The sequence below is a fragment of the Mycteria americana genome, chromosome 5 (genome assembly GCF_035582795.1).
Source record: "Mycteria americana isolate JAX WOST 10 ecotype Jacksonville Zoo and Gardens chromosome 5, USCA_MyAme_1.0, whole genome shotgun sequence".
NCBI classification, from domain to species: Eukaryota; Metazoa; Chordata; class Aves; order Ciconiiformes; family Ciconiidae; genus Mycteria; species Mycteria americana.
In genome coordinates, this window is record NC_134369.1 from 37043835 (window position 1) to 37060563 (window position 16729).

The window sequence follows — 16729 nt, forward strand, 5'->3', positions numbered from 1 at the left end:
ATGGTTACTTTGAAACGTAATTGATGGTGTCAAACACTATTTCCCTTGCCAGGTAAAAATACTAAGTCATGCTGCTTGCATTAATTCAAATATGTCTTCTTTTTTTTGAAGCTGCAACGTAAGAAAAGCACAGACGGAAGTAATTCTCAAGTGAAAATTGCACTTATGCAATCCGTATCTAATTCTCCCTAACAGTCTTTCCTTGCCCCTCAAAAAAAAAGAAAAAACAACAACAAAGATGGAAGGTTTTATTTTGTTTTTTGTCTTTAGGGAATTCCTTTGATCTTGATGCAGGGCTGAACTTAGACACCCAAGTGCTGAGTGCTTCCTGTTGTTTAGAGCTTGCCTCTTCCTCCTTTTACCTAAATACTTTCCAAGAAAAAAAAAATTTAAATTACTGCATTTTGTCTTCAGGTTGTAAAGAGTGCCTCCTGCTTTTCTCCACTGTTTACAAAACCAGTGGTAAAAATCCCAGGGCTGGGATATAAGGATAAGAAAAAAGTAAAAGGACGAAACCAAACCACAAAGATACGGAGGCTACAGTTGAGAACAACTGTATAACAATCTCTTTATCAAACAAAAACATGAGCCATAAGTGAAGACAGAATAGAAAAGAAAACAAATTCTTGATAGGGCATTACCAAAAATTTTGAGCCAAAGGACATGGTTTGTGGGGTAGCCAACTTCCCTGGATTTCTTCTTACACAAATAATTCTCAGTGATTAATGTCATTTATTGGTAGCATGGCATTTTCTAGCAGGGTAGCAAGTATTCCAGTGACATCTGTCAAAATGCTTACAATTAAATAGCACAGAGACCGTTTTTGTGCCACAAAATGAACTGTTGATATCGCAGTCAAGCCAGCCTGAAGAGAAGTCTGATTTTCAACTGGCATCTTGAATATGCCTGATTCTTAGCCTCTATTTTCCCATATTCACTTCTTGCACACTATATACCCTCAGTTAAGAAAGAATTCCAGGTAGTTGAGGAATGCTCTACTGCAATACAAAGATGAAGAGCCTGAGTTAAAGAAATGTGCCCATTTACTGTTGTTGCAGTAGTCAAAATTACAGAGTACAAACTCAATCCAGCAAATCCCATACACGGGATACAGTTTATGACAAGATTCAAAATAAAGGAAATAGGAATTATCCAGAGGAATTAAAATGAGGTGGAATTGTTTTGGCAGTTAGGTCCTTTAATAATCTTCTTCTTGGCCCTTTTATTCTGCTTTAAATAATTTCAAACATTATAAGCTAAATGACCAGTACAACCAACCAATAATATAAAAGGACTAAACCAGCAGCCATTCTCCTGAACGCTATGAGTTTCGGCTGCCAATAATCACATCTAGTGGCTCAAGACAGAAATGGAGCTGCCAAAAATTTCTCAAGAGAGCATGCAAAAGTAAGTAAAAGTACTTAAGAACTGCATGGCTTGCAAAAAGCATTGTGTGTGCACTCACAACATAAAAGCACACAAAATGTGCATGCATTCTGGGTAATTTGAGAGATGAATTAATGATATTCCTCCACATGTTGAGCAGTTGAGGGATATGCTGTGGATCTCACGTTATCCTCGGCCTTGGGATGCAGTGGACAGAAATTTAAGAAAAAACCAAAAAAGTCTGAGAAAGAAGAATACAAATAGAAGCAAGGGAGTGGAAGGAAAAACAGGACACGGGAGAGAAAAAAAATGGATGTGGGAGGAAAGAAATACAGGTCTGATGCAGAAGTAGGAATGGAGAACATGATCTCTTTGGGAAAAAAACATAATCTCCCCGGAAAGAAATTATGCTGGTAAAAGCAGAATAGATGGGCAAGGAGACAGAGAGTGCTTTAAAAAGCCTCAATACAGACTGGCATGGGATGGGTAGTTGACAGGTAAGGAATCGGGTGAAGGGAAGAGATCATTCTGGGACAAGGACAGTTTTGGAAGGTCACAGAGAAGAAAAAGAAACACTTTTGGGAAACACATAAAAAGGTCTATGATGCTCTAAGATACTCCCTGCTGGACCGTTGGACTGAATCTGAACTATGAGAGTCTCACTGCCCCTCATTTGCCTGTAAGTATCTGTGAATCCAGTCTACAAAATAACTCACCACTTCCTAATGCTGGTCCACAGTCAGGAAGACAGCCTATAACTTATAATAATTTTTAAAAGTTCATGTGATAAAATTCAACTTGATTGACCTAACATTTCCAAACCTGCAGGTGATTTATAGAAGTGTCAGCTTAATGTTGCATAACAGAACTTCTGCTGTTGTTTTTTTTTTGAAGAGTCAAAGAAATAACATGCAAAATTATCCACCAGAACTTCATTCCAAAATTAAGTCAATGAGAGGTAAGCTTAGGACAAGGGACATTTAAAGTTAAATACTTTGAAAAATTAGGATCTACATTTCTCAAACTGTGTACCTAAAATTAGTCTATGTTTTTGACCTTTCTTAATGTGTGCCTTAGTTCTCATTGTAAGGGGGGATTACAACAGTACCTCGATTTGCAGAATTTTCTGTGAAAATATATTAACAATTTGTGTCTTAGAATAACAAATAATGTAAGAAAAATCCCAGATGAAGTGAGTCTGCATTCAGAGAAGATTCTGAACAAAGAGCACAAAAACCGATACAGGATTACACATAGGACAACCAAAACAAAGAAAAGTAAATTTCCTTCCTCCATCTTAAGCATTTGCAGAGGGATTCTACCAAAAAAAAAAGTAATCATAACACACACGTGCATTCATGTAAAACTGAGATTGCACAAGAAACTGTAATGCTGTAATTTTGTAATTTTTGTGTACTTAACTTTATGATCTGAACAGTGTTATAAAAATAACGGACTTTTGCATGCTGATTACATTTAGGCCTGAAGTAAAGACTTTCACTGGGAAATTTTTTAAGGCCTAATATGATTGCATGCAGTGTCTTTGTAATGTTATCTCCCGTTATTGTCATCAGTTACTACTGAAAGTGGTTGTAGTTTAAGGGACATTTTCTTGCTATATGTACAGAAGAATCAGGTTGCAATCCAGCATTTTGGTTCCACTACCATTACAACATCCTTTCAGCCATCCTGATCGCACCACATCCTAAATCAAACTTGGTAGTGTCATCTAAATGGCTCTCCTTTTCTTGATCAGAAACAGAACAGCTAAATTAACCTTTCCTCTCCTTGTTGTAGTATTCTGTTATCCTTTCCCTTCAGATAAACACAAACTATCACATTAAAAATTATATCGATAAGAAAAAAACAACTACTTGCTAATTTGGACAGAATCTGAAGGTGTTAACTTGGTAATGTTGCCCTTTCAGATATGTGATACGTGATATGAAAAGTTTTAAAATACCCTGTCGAATAACTAAACCTCTAATCTAAATGTCCTTTCAAAGTGCAAGTACCTGAATACAAAGTTGCAAACTTGAAAGTTCCTTCTTTATTTCTTATATAGTTATTTTATTGTTATACGTTCATTATACAACAAGAAATCAAAAACCTGTAACAGCCATTGTTTCTTAGTTACCTTGAAATAATGTGCAAGCACAAACTAACTTATGAAAAGTATTAATATTACTAAGTCTATCATAGGTAAAATGAGGTAAATTGAAGGAATAAAATAACAATCAACTCCAGAAAGAAATACAGGATAACAAGAGATGTCACTGATAAAAAAGAAACACCAACAGGCAGAGAAACAGTTACTAATTATTTAGTAGGAAATACCAAACTCTAGGAGTTGAAGTACTATATCTGGAAGCATGGGATAAAATACCATTTAACTTATTCAGAGAGCTTTTGCTGATCCTGGAATAAAAGCAATATCAAAACAATACATTTGTATTTATCAAGGGTTTTTTTGCTAAACAAAGCATTTTAGTACTTGATGAACAACATATAGAAGAATTCTTCACTCACCACCCAAACGCCACAGCTCTAGGATAAAAAGACAGCTGTTTAACTGCATGCATCAATATTACAAATAACCTGGCACAGAAAATACAGGAGGATACAGTGTCTAACGGAGACAACAAAGGGAATTAAATGAGAGAATGCAATTACCATTCTTGGAATTTGGCCACTTCTCTGAAGTCAGGACTTCTAGTCTTGATAACAATGGCAATCTTCACTTATTTGTGTATAGTCATTTCATGACAATGTGTATTTCTAAGGAAATAGTTCACCTCATATTTTGAAGGAAATAGTCTTACCTAGAGAGCATGCCCAGAGGAGTAACATTAAGTGATCCCATCAGCATTGCCAGGGCCATCCCTGGGGCTTCTCGCTCTATTACTTCTTTAGTGGCCTGCAATCAAAGATTAAATAGCAAAGTGAGTGAAGTACAAGGAAATGAAAAATATGAAACCAGCTAAAATTTGGGCAAGAATATCCTTTTTTTGTTTCTGCCAAGAGACGTCCTTGCTAAATTCTCAACACTGACATATGTTAAAGAATTTTCTCTTGGTTATGTAAAATAGGGAAAGACAAGGGGTTGGGAAGAAGCACTGTTAGCTGTATGGTAAAGACTCCTATAGAAAATGTTAAAAGTCAGGACCCTATATATATAGGAAATGTTAACCAACACCACATAAATAACAACAACTCCCTCTAACAGGAAGGAATGTTTGGGAAGAAGCAAAGAAAAGACCAAATGTAATTGCCTTCTCTTCCTCATCAATCTCACGTGCATTTTCCCATTGAGATTTTCCCAGGCATGAGAAGGGTGAATTGGTCTGCGCAGAAGACAGAACAAAAAATTTGCAAAGGGAAGCCCATGTAGCAGGCAGGCAGGCAAATAGTAAAATGGTAATGATAATGGCCACAGGCTGAGGCCTTCCCTTTTGATCATGTCAGCAAAACAGCAGTTCCAAACAGGCCGGTGGCTTTTATTCGCAAGCAGTCCATATGCAGTGGGCATTGAGAAGCCTGGAAGCAGAGTCTGAAAATTCTTGTCTTTTTAGTCCTTTTTCTACACAGGGAATCAGATGGAAAATTATTTTTCTGTGATGTGCACAACATTCTGTCCTTACTTCCTAACACAAGTTTTCTTAAACGCACAATCCGTCCAGTCTCCCAACCTCTACCTTTAGTTAGGACATAACACCTCAAAGGAAGGTGACAGTTCTACCCTCTCTTCATTTCCCTCATAGTAGTTGCTGTTCAGTGGATCATCCTGTTTCATGTTCTGAAACAAGATTCTAAGTTATTTGGCACAACTAAAATGTTAGCAATGCTCATAAAACTGAGAAATCCATTGTAAAACATCCAGCCAAACTACAATGCTTTGATGGTACAGCTATCAAAATAGAAATAGAAAACTACATCTTAAATATAAGGCACTCTGAATAAGCTAAATTTTCTTGGCAGTTTGATATAGCAAAAGAATAAAATAGAAGAAAACCAGACAAATTATTTTGTGGGAAGGATTACATTATAAATCACATCCTTGTACTTTTGTAAGCTCCCAGTTTACAAATAGAAAACCAAAGTCATAGAGAAGGAAAATGACAAAATTAACCCAACGGCATCCCTATGAGAAGGATCCAGGAGTTCTATACTAGCTATACAGCTAAAACACTTACAGGAAGCAATAAATAAAACTGGAAAAAAAAAAATCCCTGAACAGTACAGATATTCAAGTGGCCATATTCTCAAACATTGCCACTAACATTTAACATGTTTTAAAGGAGTATGTCAGTATCAGAAGACGTCAGATGCAGCTACCAAGTAAACCTTCAGATGTTTTATTAATGAGCAAACTTGCTATGTGCTCAGTTGTGGGAAGCAGGAACTTCGGTTTATACAAAACCAAGCAATTTTAATTCAGTAGCTGACACCACAGTCTCTTTTATTTCAAGCATAGCATGTTGGGTTTAGTATCTGCCATCCCCTACTCAGAAACAGAAAAGGCATATAAATACAACCCAGTGTCTGTATTTCTACACAGGGGAAATAAGAAGCAGCTGGCTAGGAATGATGTAGACAAAACCAAAACCTCTCCACTGAGGGAGAATGCCTAAAGATACCTGCTGAGGTATTAAATTATCAATCACATTCAAAATTTTTAAGACTATCCATAGACCTGATGATTTTTATAGCATAGAAGAAAAAGGCATTGCAATGGTGAAGAGACACTTTGCTGACAATGAAAAAGTTGGTGAAACATGCAGATCTCTGTGTGTGCATACATAGTAAGTCTGTATCTATGCCTTTTATTTCAGCTATACCATGCTTCAAAGCTATTCAAAACTGGTTTTAAATATAAAGTGCATTTTGAGATTTCTTTTTTGCCCTTGAGCACAGTGACACTTTGAAGATATCATTAGTTAAAATTCTAAACAGGCTTCAAAGGTAGTACAAGATGCAAAAGAGTTCCATAAACAACGATCCTGCAGCTCAGGGAGTCCTTCAATGAAATTCAAGTCCATTCTCCAACCTCACAAGAAAAACGACCTTCACAAAATGTCACTGCTAGCAGGCAATGTGATTATTAAAAATGTATAGACTAAGCAACAAAATCTGAAAGGGCAGAAAGTCCAAACAGCAGTACAGCTCTCAACAGAAGTTTCTAAAAATACCTGTTTCAAAATATATATGCTTATATTTATTACTGCAGGCAGACTTCTACAAACAGGGGAATGCTTCCTGTTTTCTTATTTGCAGCCTGACTGGATGGATGTAACCAAAAAAGGCTGCTGCTAAGTAAACAACTTTTACAGTGACATCTGCTCTTGAAATCAGCCACTGGAAAGTCTACTCTTGGGATGTCCTCAAATAACACAACTTATAATGTGCAGTGTACAGGAACTGAAATTACCATCTCACTGGGAAGCACGCTGTTAATTAGCTATACAGATATGAATGAAGTTAGTGGTGCTGCAGTGATTTGCAGATACTTTGTGTCTACCTGTAACAATGCTTTGTTTCACTTAACAATGTACCAAAGTGCCAGGTTTTCTAATACTTCTTTCAGGTTTGAAGAAAGGGTGAGAGAGAGATGGCAAAACTAGATTTTCATCTGTGTCCAGCTCAGGAGTTAATTGTCTGGTACCAACATCTACCTGCATGCAAACGATTAAAGAATTAGTGACTCAGCACCTTCACGTTTTACCAGTATTCTAGCAAGGCTGAATTAAGATTGTTAAACTTTGTTTCATGGGCAATTTTTTCTTGGTAGTCTCACCATCAGCCAGCTTTTGCCTGCTGCAGGGGGCCATAGTGTTGGCACAAAATAAATCACAAATCAGTGCTGTTGCCCCTGGCTCTCTTAGAACATCGATGATGACACTACTATGTGGGCAGAAGCAGGAAAAAATGATGAGGAGATTTCATTCAGAGCTGTCACACTGATGCCTTCATCAGAACTGAAGCTATACACTGATTTCTCAGACCTGAGGCTGATGACTATATAAAAAGTAGGTGGACAATGCTGGAGTAAATTTGCGTAAAATACTAAAATGACAGCAAGGAAGTGTCCCCGGTTTCTCGTACATAAGGTGGTAGTGCAAAGAAGACATGCATACAAGACGGAGGTGGAAGAGAGGGGTTCCACAGCAGTGGAAGCATTTGAAGGTAGAAGCAAGAGTTCAGGAGAGAGACAGAAATGCAGAAAGGCCAGTTTGGAGGATGCAAAAGGAAGGAGAGGTCTGTAGTTTAGACAGGAGAAGGGAATGTGGGAAGAAGGAAGCCTAAGTAGAAAGGAAGAATTGCAGAGAGGAAGTCCAAGCAGCAGGATTGTCAGAAGGGCAAGGATGAGAGTAGAGCGAGGGCAAGTGAATGAAGTGAGCTAGATGGAAATAAGACTGAACAAGGTGGCTTGGATGGACAATACATGAGGGAGAAACTCAGCAGAAGCAAAAAGGAAGACAGGACATGATAGAAGTGTCAGGCTGTGGGGAAACCAGAGAAAGAGACAATGGCATTGAAATAAAACAGTAGTTTCTACTCCAGAGAGGAGAAGTAGAGACTAACAATTAAATAATTATTTCATGGAACTATTCAGGACTTACTAACAATGTCTATGAGAGCAGTTCTTCTTATATTTCATTGCTATATGAATAAACACAATTTATTTAAAACTCATCTTTTATTGTTTCAGAAGTGCCTTTTTATTGGAGTTAGGGCATTATGTTCCCAAACCAACTGATATATTTTTAGATATCTTTGACGTAGTTGTGGTTGCTTAACAGATGGCTCGCTGCCAATGGGTTTCACAGAGTTCTCTGCTGCTTCACTGCCTTTCTTTGCCTCCATATAAATTAAGTTAGTTCCGTTCCTAACCTGTGGAAGCCCTCCCAGGCAGCTTCTGGAGGATATGCCCACTGCAGAATGATTTAATAAAAGACCTAAGACTACTCTTCTTGAAATGTTCAGAAACTTCTTATCTTTGTCTTTCAGGTATTAGACATAGCAAAGTTTGACCTCTTAATAGTATGTAATGATCTGAGACATTTCATATACTCTTCAGCAGTTTGGGGACGGTAATATGGTTTTATCTCTTCAACTAAAATGCAAATATGAGACTGAGAAGTCATAATAAATTCAATTAAATTAAGATAACCAAGACTGCCTCTGTTGAAAATATTATTTCTGTTGAAAAAGTTCAAAACTATGACTCTGCATAGCATATCATAAAGCTATTTATGCAAATTAATGGACAATTTTGCAGATAATTTCTATTTAACAGACTACAGAATTAGCATAGATAACATTTTATTACCTATTTGAGCTTTCCATTGAAAGGAAGAAAATACCTAACCAAAGAAATACCTATATTCCCTCTGCAACAGAGCTCACAGACCACAGTCAAACCTCGGAAGACTGGACAAAGAACTACAGAGACAGATCCGTCAAATATGCAACAAAAATGTCAGTCATGTCTGTCAACCAGTTGTGTAAGAATTGTATGCTTTAGGAACAAAAATTGCATCTCTCAGCTCGGATATGAGATAACTTCTTCAAGGTTATTCAGTATACCTCTGCTGGAGATAACACGTGTGCCTGTAATTTCTATTCACAAGTCAGCTATTTCAGCTTATTCTCTACTTCCCTACTCTTATTTTGCAGGGGAGAAAATAGAGCTTACATGGAGCTAGACTGATTAAGAGCTTCTCGCCTAAAAATCACTTATCTATTTTAGTACAATAAGAAATACAGGTTGCAGCAGTTGGTTTCTTTCAATACACTGAAAAGTTTTTGGGTAAGGATCAGTTTTGAGTCACTCATTCTCACCATCATGCTGTCTTTCCTTGAATTTTTCTTATTCCCTGACCCCAATAACCTGTGTGATGATATTGTATGTCTTTTTTATGGATGGAATGCTTGACAGGAACTGTGCTCTCTGATATTCTCCAAAATCAAATTTCTTTGGCTAATTGCTCAGTTAATTTGAAAAATGGATAAAACCGATCACATATGCTATTGCTGCAAAGCAACGAAAGTCAAGCAGGTTTGTAAAAGTCTCTCAACTTGTCATCAAAGTGAATAACTTTCTAACAATATAGTGGGCCTAACACATCATTGGGGTGCTGCAGACAGAAGTACACCATGCAGTGGCTGTCCTTTCATATGTACACAATTACGATTATCATTGACTTCTCGATGTCAAATTAATTGTCACAGATCCATGTAAGTCAAGAATGGCCTGTATCCAGAGGGCAATGAATAGCTGCTTCTGGACAGGGTGGATCCCAAAAGTAGGTGTTTGCTGTCATTCTAGAGCTTTTGACAGATTCACACCTACACCAATGAACCTGGCCACATGCACCTTAAAAGTAATAGCCTGACAGTCATCATTTCCTTAACAATAAGTTATCCATGAGTGCTAATGATGTGGGCCCATAAAAACCCATCAACTGTTTTATAGTCCCAAAGTAGTGGAGAGTAACCGACGTAAGGCTACAGTAAGCACCAATCACTATGTTTGGGCTCACAGGACGGACTGGTGACAGCTAGGTAGACATCAGGCCAGTGCTGCCCCTGACACGTGTGTTTGTTCCTCCTCACGAAGTGGTGATCCAGGCTTCTGTCAATTTTACTGTACAGTGAGAAACGCAGCCTGAGTCTGGTGAGCCTCCGTTTTGATGTTCCTGTCGGGACTTTTTGATGTTAAATGCTGCTGTTAAATGTCTATGTGTGTCAGACACACATAGACACATACCGAGAGCTCTCCCAGGCTTTTATAGAATTATTTTACATGAAGTAAAACACAACATGTCTAAACATATTAGGGTGGCTTACTCTATCGCCTTTCCCTCTTATCAATGGTGAGCTTGGTACATATTCCTCCCATAACTGACCTGATTACACGTTCTTTTTCCTCTTCTTCTCCCAACTCAAATCTACAACAGCCAAAGGTGGATGAAATCCTGATTAATGTAGCCAACTAAAAATGGACTCTAGAAACTGGTGTATCTGCACGCACCAATAATGCATTTCTACCGACAATAATTCTGCAGCACAAGAATGCTCATTTGAAGTTTGCTTGCACTCTCAGCATATTTGCAGTGATTCTGCTGCCACCAAGACCCCAAACATCACAGAATGACCCTACAGAATTTATCTGAGTGAAGAACAAAAATGTCACGGCAATAACTGCTGTGAGATTAGATTAAATATAGACTCTGTTTTCTCTGTTTCTCCCCATATCCATGATCCCCTCTGCCTGCAACTTGCCCCCTCCAAATTCCCTTACTCTCCTCACTGGGATCCATCGTACCATTTATTGTAACCTAATGCCTATGGCATGAGACTCATAGGTCAGGAGCTAATTCAATGTCCTTCTTGTTTATAAACCAATATCAGCAAACGATTCTATCAATACAGTTCCACTGTGCATATGACCATAAGAAGCAACTGGCTGGTACAGGTACCTCTGACAATACTCAATGACTTATGCATGACCAAGCCACGAATATATTTAACTTTTAATAGTTGGACTCCAGTGATAGTTATTGGGGAAGATGCTTCACATTTTTATACACAATAAAGAAGCTGAAGATTTAAATGAATATACTAGAGAAAGCAACATTGTGGAATTTGTAACTTGTTCCTGCACCTCAGTAGGTTTCTGTCTAAGTTTTGAGCTAAACGTGGTTGCATTTGATTTACGTGAACTTCATAGATCAGTGATTTGCCTGCCCCATTTGTGTAACAGAAATGTTAATGAAATAGGTGCATCTGGGCAACCAAACCATATGCATCTTCTAAATATCACTTCTAATACATATTAAGTGTTAATAATAAAATCCTGGTTGCTAAACAAAGTTTTAAGATAGTAAATGTGTATAAAATATTTATGCCATACGAACTGATCTTAATTTTATGATACTGCCCACCCCCATACATTGTCATAAAACCAATAGAACAATCATTTTTAGAAACAGTTAATGAAACAAAGAAAATGCTTACTAAATGCTTTTCTGTGCTATGAGGAATGCATTTAGGCTCTATGAAGATGTACACAGCCCACCAGATGCAGTATGTTACAGCTGTACAATGGTGTGTGTTAAACCAGTGTCAAAAGGCAGAGTATTTGCAAAGGGGGAGAGGCTAGGAGGATTAGCTTGTTAAAACAACAGCTGGAAACAAGCTACTGCACTTGCTTCCAAAGAAGGGTCAGGTGCCTACTTCCTTTTTCAGCCCTCTTTTTCACGTGCAATCTGCTGTGCTTCCCACGTCAAGTAAGAATGAATCCCTTGCTGTTCAATAGAAGTAGTACAGCTGAAGACTTGCTGGTAAAGGTAGTGACACCATTCTGCTGTTACAAAAACACTGTTAAAATTTTATCTATTAATCATTATTGTTCTTTTAAGTTTTCCCTCAGTTACTTCAAACTGCTTTATATTTAATGTAAAATGTAAAAATCTATGCAGTGCCTCACAACTTTTGCAAAATTCTTTAAAAATTGAAGAAGTGGAACAAAACCCGAGAAGTGAAAAATTTTGTTCTCTGCAAATCACAGAATCACACAGCAGAAATGAGACAAATGAGTATCAATATCTACAATATCTCAGTAAGAGTATCAATAAGAATTCTACAATTAATGCAACTGACAATGTAATGAGCTTTAACTAAAGGTGTAATAACTAGGGAGCACTGTCTCATAAAAAAAATACCTTGTATAGTGCTTCTGGTTATGTGTACTATCTTCTAGACTATATATCTATACCACAGGAGAGTCAGGGTACAGTTAACTTCACTTCATACAAAACTGGTGTCAAAACTGTATTCTTTGGGGGGGGGGGGGGGGCATATTAAGCAATGAAGCCTGGAACTACATAAGAGAAACAAACCTCTCACTTCTGCTTAGTTGTGATATTAGTATCACAGGAAGAGAATAGACCCTATTCTTTAGAGATCCTCATCAGTACACACAAAGAATGAGGCTACCAGGTAGAAATATACATTGCTTTCTCTTAAGAACTTGCCCAATCTCTTGGGAAGTGAAAGAACAAAAAGTTTTTACTTGCAATTTCACTTCTCTAAACAAATAATTTTGCAATGCTTTAGCTCCAACGCATTTGCTACTGAGAGTGAGCTGTGGAACTCTTTTTATTTTGAGAATGTTGTCTGTTGTTTCCTATCATTTGCTACCTTCTGCAATATAAAATATGAAATTTGAAATAAAATATGAAATATTTGTACTTCTGAAACTCCAGTCAGTTTCTGCCACAGGTAAAGGAGCACCTCCAAAAAATTTCAAATCTCAAATCATCAATGTTGAAGATTAAAAAGAAAATCCTTCCTAAAATACACTACAAAGGATGGACCACTGAGTGATAATTTTTCAAGAACATACCATGGCAATGCAAGGATTACAAAATGTACTTTACTTTCTCTTAAGATTCCTTTACATGGTATCTTTACTTCCCAAGTAAATGATAAAGCATGTCTAATAACAACAGCTTTAAAGTACTTCTGCCATAACCTAAAAACTCATAGAAAGGATTCTTCAGTGAGATCCAGTGATGCATTTCATGTGTTCGGAGTCTGAACAGTTGTCGATTTAGGTACACGTGAATGATGCACTCATTGGAACTGAACAACTGAACAGATTTTGAAAGCCAAAGTGACCTACTGTGCATTCTGTCAAACAATTTCCTATACAGGATTATTTAACTCCTGGCACAAATCACTTTTTCTTCTCCAAGATTCTCATGGAAACAATTGCATGAAAAGGTTTCTCAAAGAGAAGATGGAAAGTACTTTGTTGAGTCTGTTGCAGCACAGAGCACTGAAATAGAAGACAGCAGAATTCCTAAACTACACTGAGTGAGGAATATTAAATGTATCAAGTTTACCTTTTCCTCTGGAATTTGATTTTACTATTTAATTAATGGTTTACAATACTTAATGATAATAGTTAACAATATAACAAAATCCAGGATAAAGTATTTTCCCTTTATTTTACTGTCCCCAAGATCTTTCCTATACACATTCCTGTATCCAAAACACCAGCTTCTTCCAGTTTTAGAAGATTTTACAGTACCTTTCATGCACTAGCTAAAACCAGTTCAATCATTTATTGACACTCCTTAGCTGTGACACAGTAATGCTTTCACATTAATGCAACTTTGCATTGTATAGACAAATTCTGTCGATTTACTTCCTAACTGCGCAACTCAACTTCAAAACCCTGAAGTTCTTATTATGTAGGCACTTTTTCATTAATATTAATATAGCAACATAGGTATATAAGCACCTCCGCTCACATACACTTCTGGTGTGCTTGAAGCAGCAGACCATGTTGTGCAGAAAAATCTTTTTGCTTTTTAATAAAATTCACTCTGTGTCCAAACTTTTTCAGCAGATTGATTTTTATACTAGCAGTGTGTAAGTGGATCACTGAGAAAAGTGGTAGCTTTTAACAACTGGGAAGGCAGAAGAGATTCTTAGATGGGCACAGGGAACAAGTTAGTTCTTCCTCTGTGTACTTAAAATGTACACAGGACTAGATTCTTGCAATAAATGCTAAGCAGCTCACTACCACAGCAATGGTAGTGATTCAGAGAACAGCAACTATGAACATCATATCTCTAAGTAGGTTGATTTCAGTAAAAAATCAGACAGCAGTATTTCTAGATAAAGTATATGGATAATGAAAGATAGTAATTCAGAATAACATAGAAATCATATGCACCTAAGGTTAGCTGCCCAATACTGTGTGTCCGATTAAATGAGTTAAATAAAAACCCCCTCATTTTAAAAAAGCTAACAAGGAAAGAAACAAAGACACAAAATATTTCTGGGGAAAATATTAAGCTGTCTTAACAATGTGACAAGCTATTAATTGAGAAACCCACAAGTTCCAGCTAGGTTAGTAAATCCATCTTTGCTATGCTTAAAAAAGTCAAGAGAAAACTCTACTGTTACAGACTGCCTCTTGCCTGCAAAAAGCAATGATGAGTTAACAGCAGCTTCTCATTAAGATGCTGCAGGAAACAAAAATCCCTAGCAGACAAACACATCTAAAAGAACTTTGTGCCTTTCTCTGTTCTTCTCATCCCAGGAACCACCAATGCTGAACAGCAGAAATCAGTAAAACTTGCATGAATTGTAGAAGGGTTTGAGAGAGACTGTAGTTTTAGGCCTTGCTGTTCATGGATTAATTCCGTATACCACTGGATACATAAGCACTATTTGGTTTGAAAGAAAGAGCTGGTCAGCTCGTAGAAAGAAGTGGCAATAACCCAATCATTTTTCACTCTTGAAAAGGAAGCTGTAGCCCAAAAACTCAAACAAAAAAATGGTGCAATGTGTAGGCTTCATTCAGCTTTGAAATTTGCAAAATCTGCCACTTGAGTGATGTACGTGATTGCAACACTACACAAAATAAAGCTCATTTTATGAAGTCTATCTACAATCTATGTGCAAAAAGATTAAAAGAAAAAGCCTAATTAAGGTCTACAAATATTTCCTGAAAGCAAACAGAGAGGATGGAAAAGATTATTTAGTGTCGTACGACTACAAGAGCAGTAAAGGACTAATCAAACAAAAGTTTAGGTGCAGTCTCAGATAAAACTTCTGAACCATGACATCTATCTGACTTCATCAAACTTCCAAGTGAAGTGGAAGAAGCTCCAGCAAATCCAAAATCTAAAACCTGGCTGGGCAGAAAAACAGAAAAATGTACTGGGGTGAATAATTCTGCAACAGTCATTGAAGGATGCATGACTGGGTCCTCTTCCATGTATAAACTCAGTGAATATATCAGTTTAATTTACTAAGGAAATTCACTAACTTTAAGCCATGGATATTATCTTAAGAAGGAATCAGTTAAAACTCCATTATAACCATGTAAACACCTTTTCCTAGCCTGTACTCTAAAGGACATTTTAAGAAAAGGGAACCTAGAGGATGGAGTGTTTAAATCTTCCCAAATATATTCAACAGAATAAAAGAAAAAATCATGGGTTACAAATTGTGATGATCAGAAGTAATCATGTAAAAACAGTATTGTCTTGCTTCTTACATCTGCTTTGTGTATCTATCTCCCCATTTTTCCAACAAAAGCTCTTTACCCACTAAGTAAAGAGGTAACAGGAGAGAGACACTGGAACTTACTCGGTATCAATATACCTTCAGCAAATTGTTACATGAGTTGTGACAGCAAAAGCCTTCATCACTGATGACAACGCACAAATCAAGAGGCATGTATCTTCTTTAGCATAACACTTACCATATGAGGCATTCTTGTCTAAAATTAAACAAATATTTTTTTCAAACTGGATCCAGAAGCAACATACATACATAATAAAATCTGAATTCCAAGTTGATATGAGTCACTGTCAGACACATTATTCTTAAAAGAATGGAAAACTTCAACTGAAACTGAAAGCAGTGATTAAGGGGATCAGGGCAGTGGAACGCCTGTCTTTCTGAGAGCAAAAGACCTGTATCAGTTAGGAATTTGTTTTCTTTTCGGAAACAACTGAAGAAATTAGCTGCTTAGATACTACACTGCTGACTATCATCAGAAAAGATACCTTTAGAAAACAGAGAAGAATAAAGAAAGCAACCTGTAAAAATTTTAATGGGATTTAAATACTGCATTGAAGTGAGAAGAGGATATATGAAAAACACTCTCCTGACAAATAATTTGTAGGATTTAGACATAGTAGTTCACGAAATGACTATCGGAAATGTAACAAGTTTTTTTATCAGAGATAATAAGGAAGGAAGAGAGTCTAACAAGATGAAATAAAACTGAGATACAACTAGGCTGATAACAGGAAATTTAGTAATCCTGGAAAGGGAAATTCTATAAGGTGGAAAGACTTGAAACTGTTCATGACTATGCCGGAAGCTAATTTTTTGTTGAAAAGTGCACAGGATAGACTAAAGAATACCTTAAGAAAAACACACACCCCCACCCCCAAGACAAAATAATATTGTATTTCATTGTTCCAGGGATTTGATAGATATGATGTTATTCCCAGGGCTTTGTCTGCAAAGTTTTCATTGTTTCTTTAACCAAATTTTGATTCATTTATAAGACAAAAAGTACAATGTATTCTTTCAACTTAAAATAGATTTTTTTAAAACTGATTAAAATATTTGTACCATAACTTGATTACCACAGATGGAAAACTGATCTACCTGGATATTTTACAATGAAGCTGCCCGAGGCAGCACTGTATCAATTCTCTAGTAGGTGTAATTTTCAACCAAGAAAACTCCATACATTCAAGAAAAAGCATTGTGTTTATTTTCCTTCAGTTTCTGATGCTTT

General features: G+C 36.8%; 1 protein-coding gene across 9 annotated transcripts in view; it reads right to left on the bottom strand.

The window, feature by feature from the left end:
- GPHN (gephyrin) overlaps nt 1–16729 on the bottom strand; it is a 306539-nt gene that overhangs the window by 119460 nt on the left and 170350 nt on the right. For all 9 annotated transcript variants that reach the window (XR_012775918.1, XM_075502985.1, XM_075502988.1 and 6 more), the window contains one exon: nt 4209–4303. Coding sequence is in view for 8 of the 9 variants with exons in the window: in XM_075502985.1 (XP_075359100.1) it covers nt 4209–4303 (95 nt within the window). In the remaining variant the exon portion in view is untranslated. The remainder of the gene's footprint in view (nt 1–4208; nt 4304–16729) is intronic.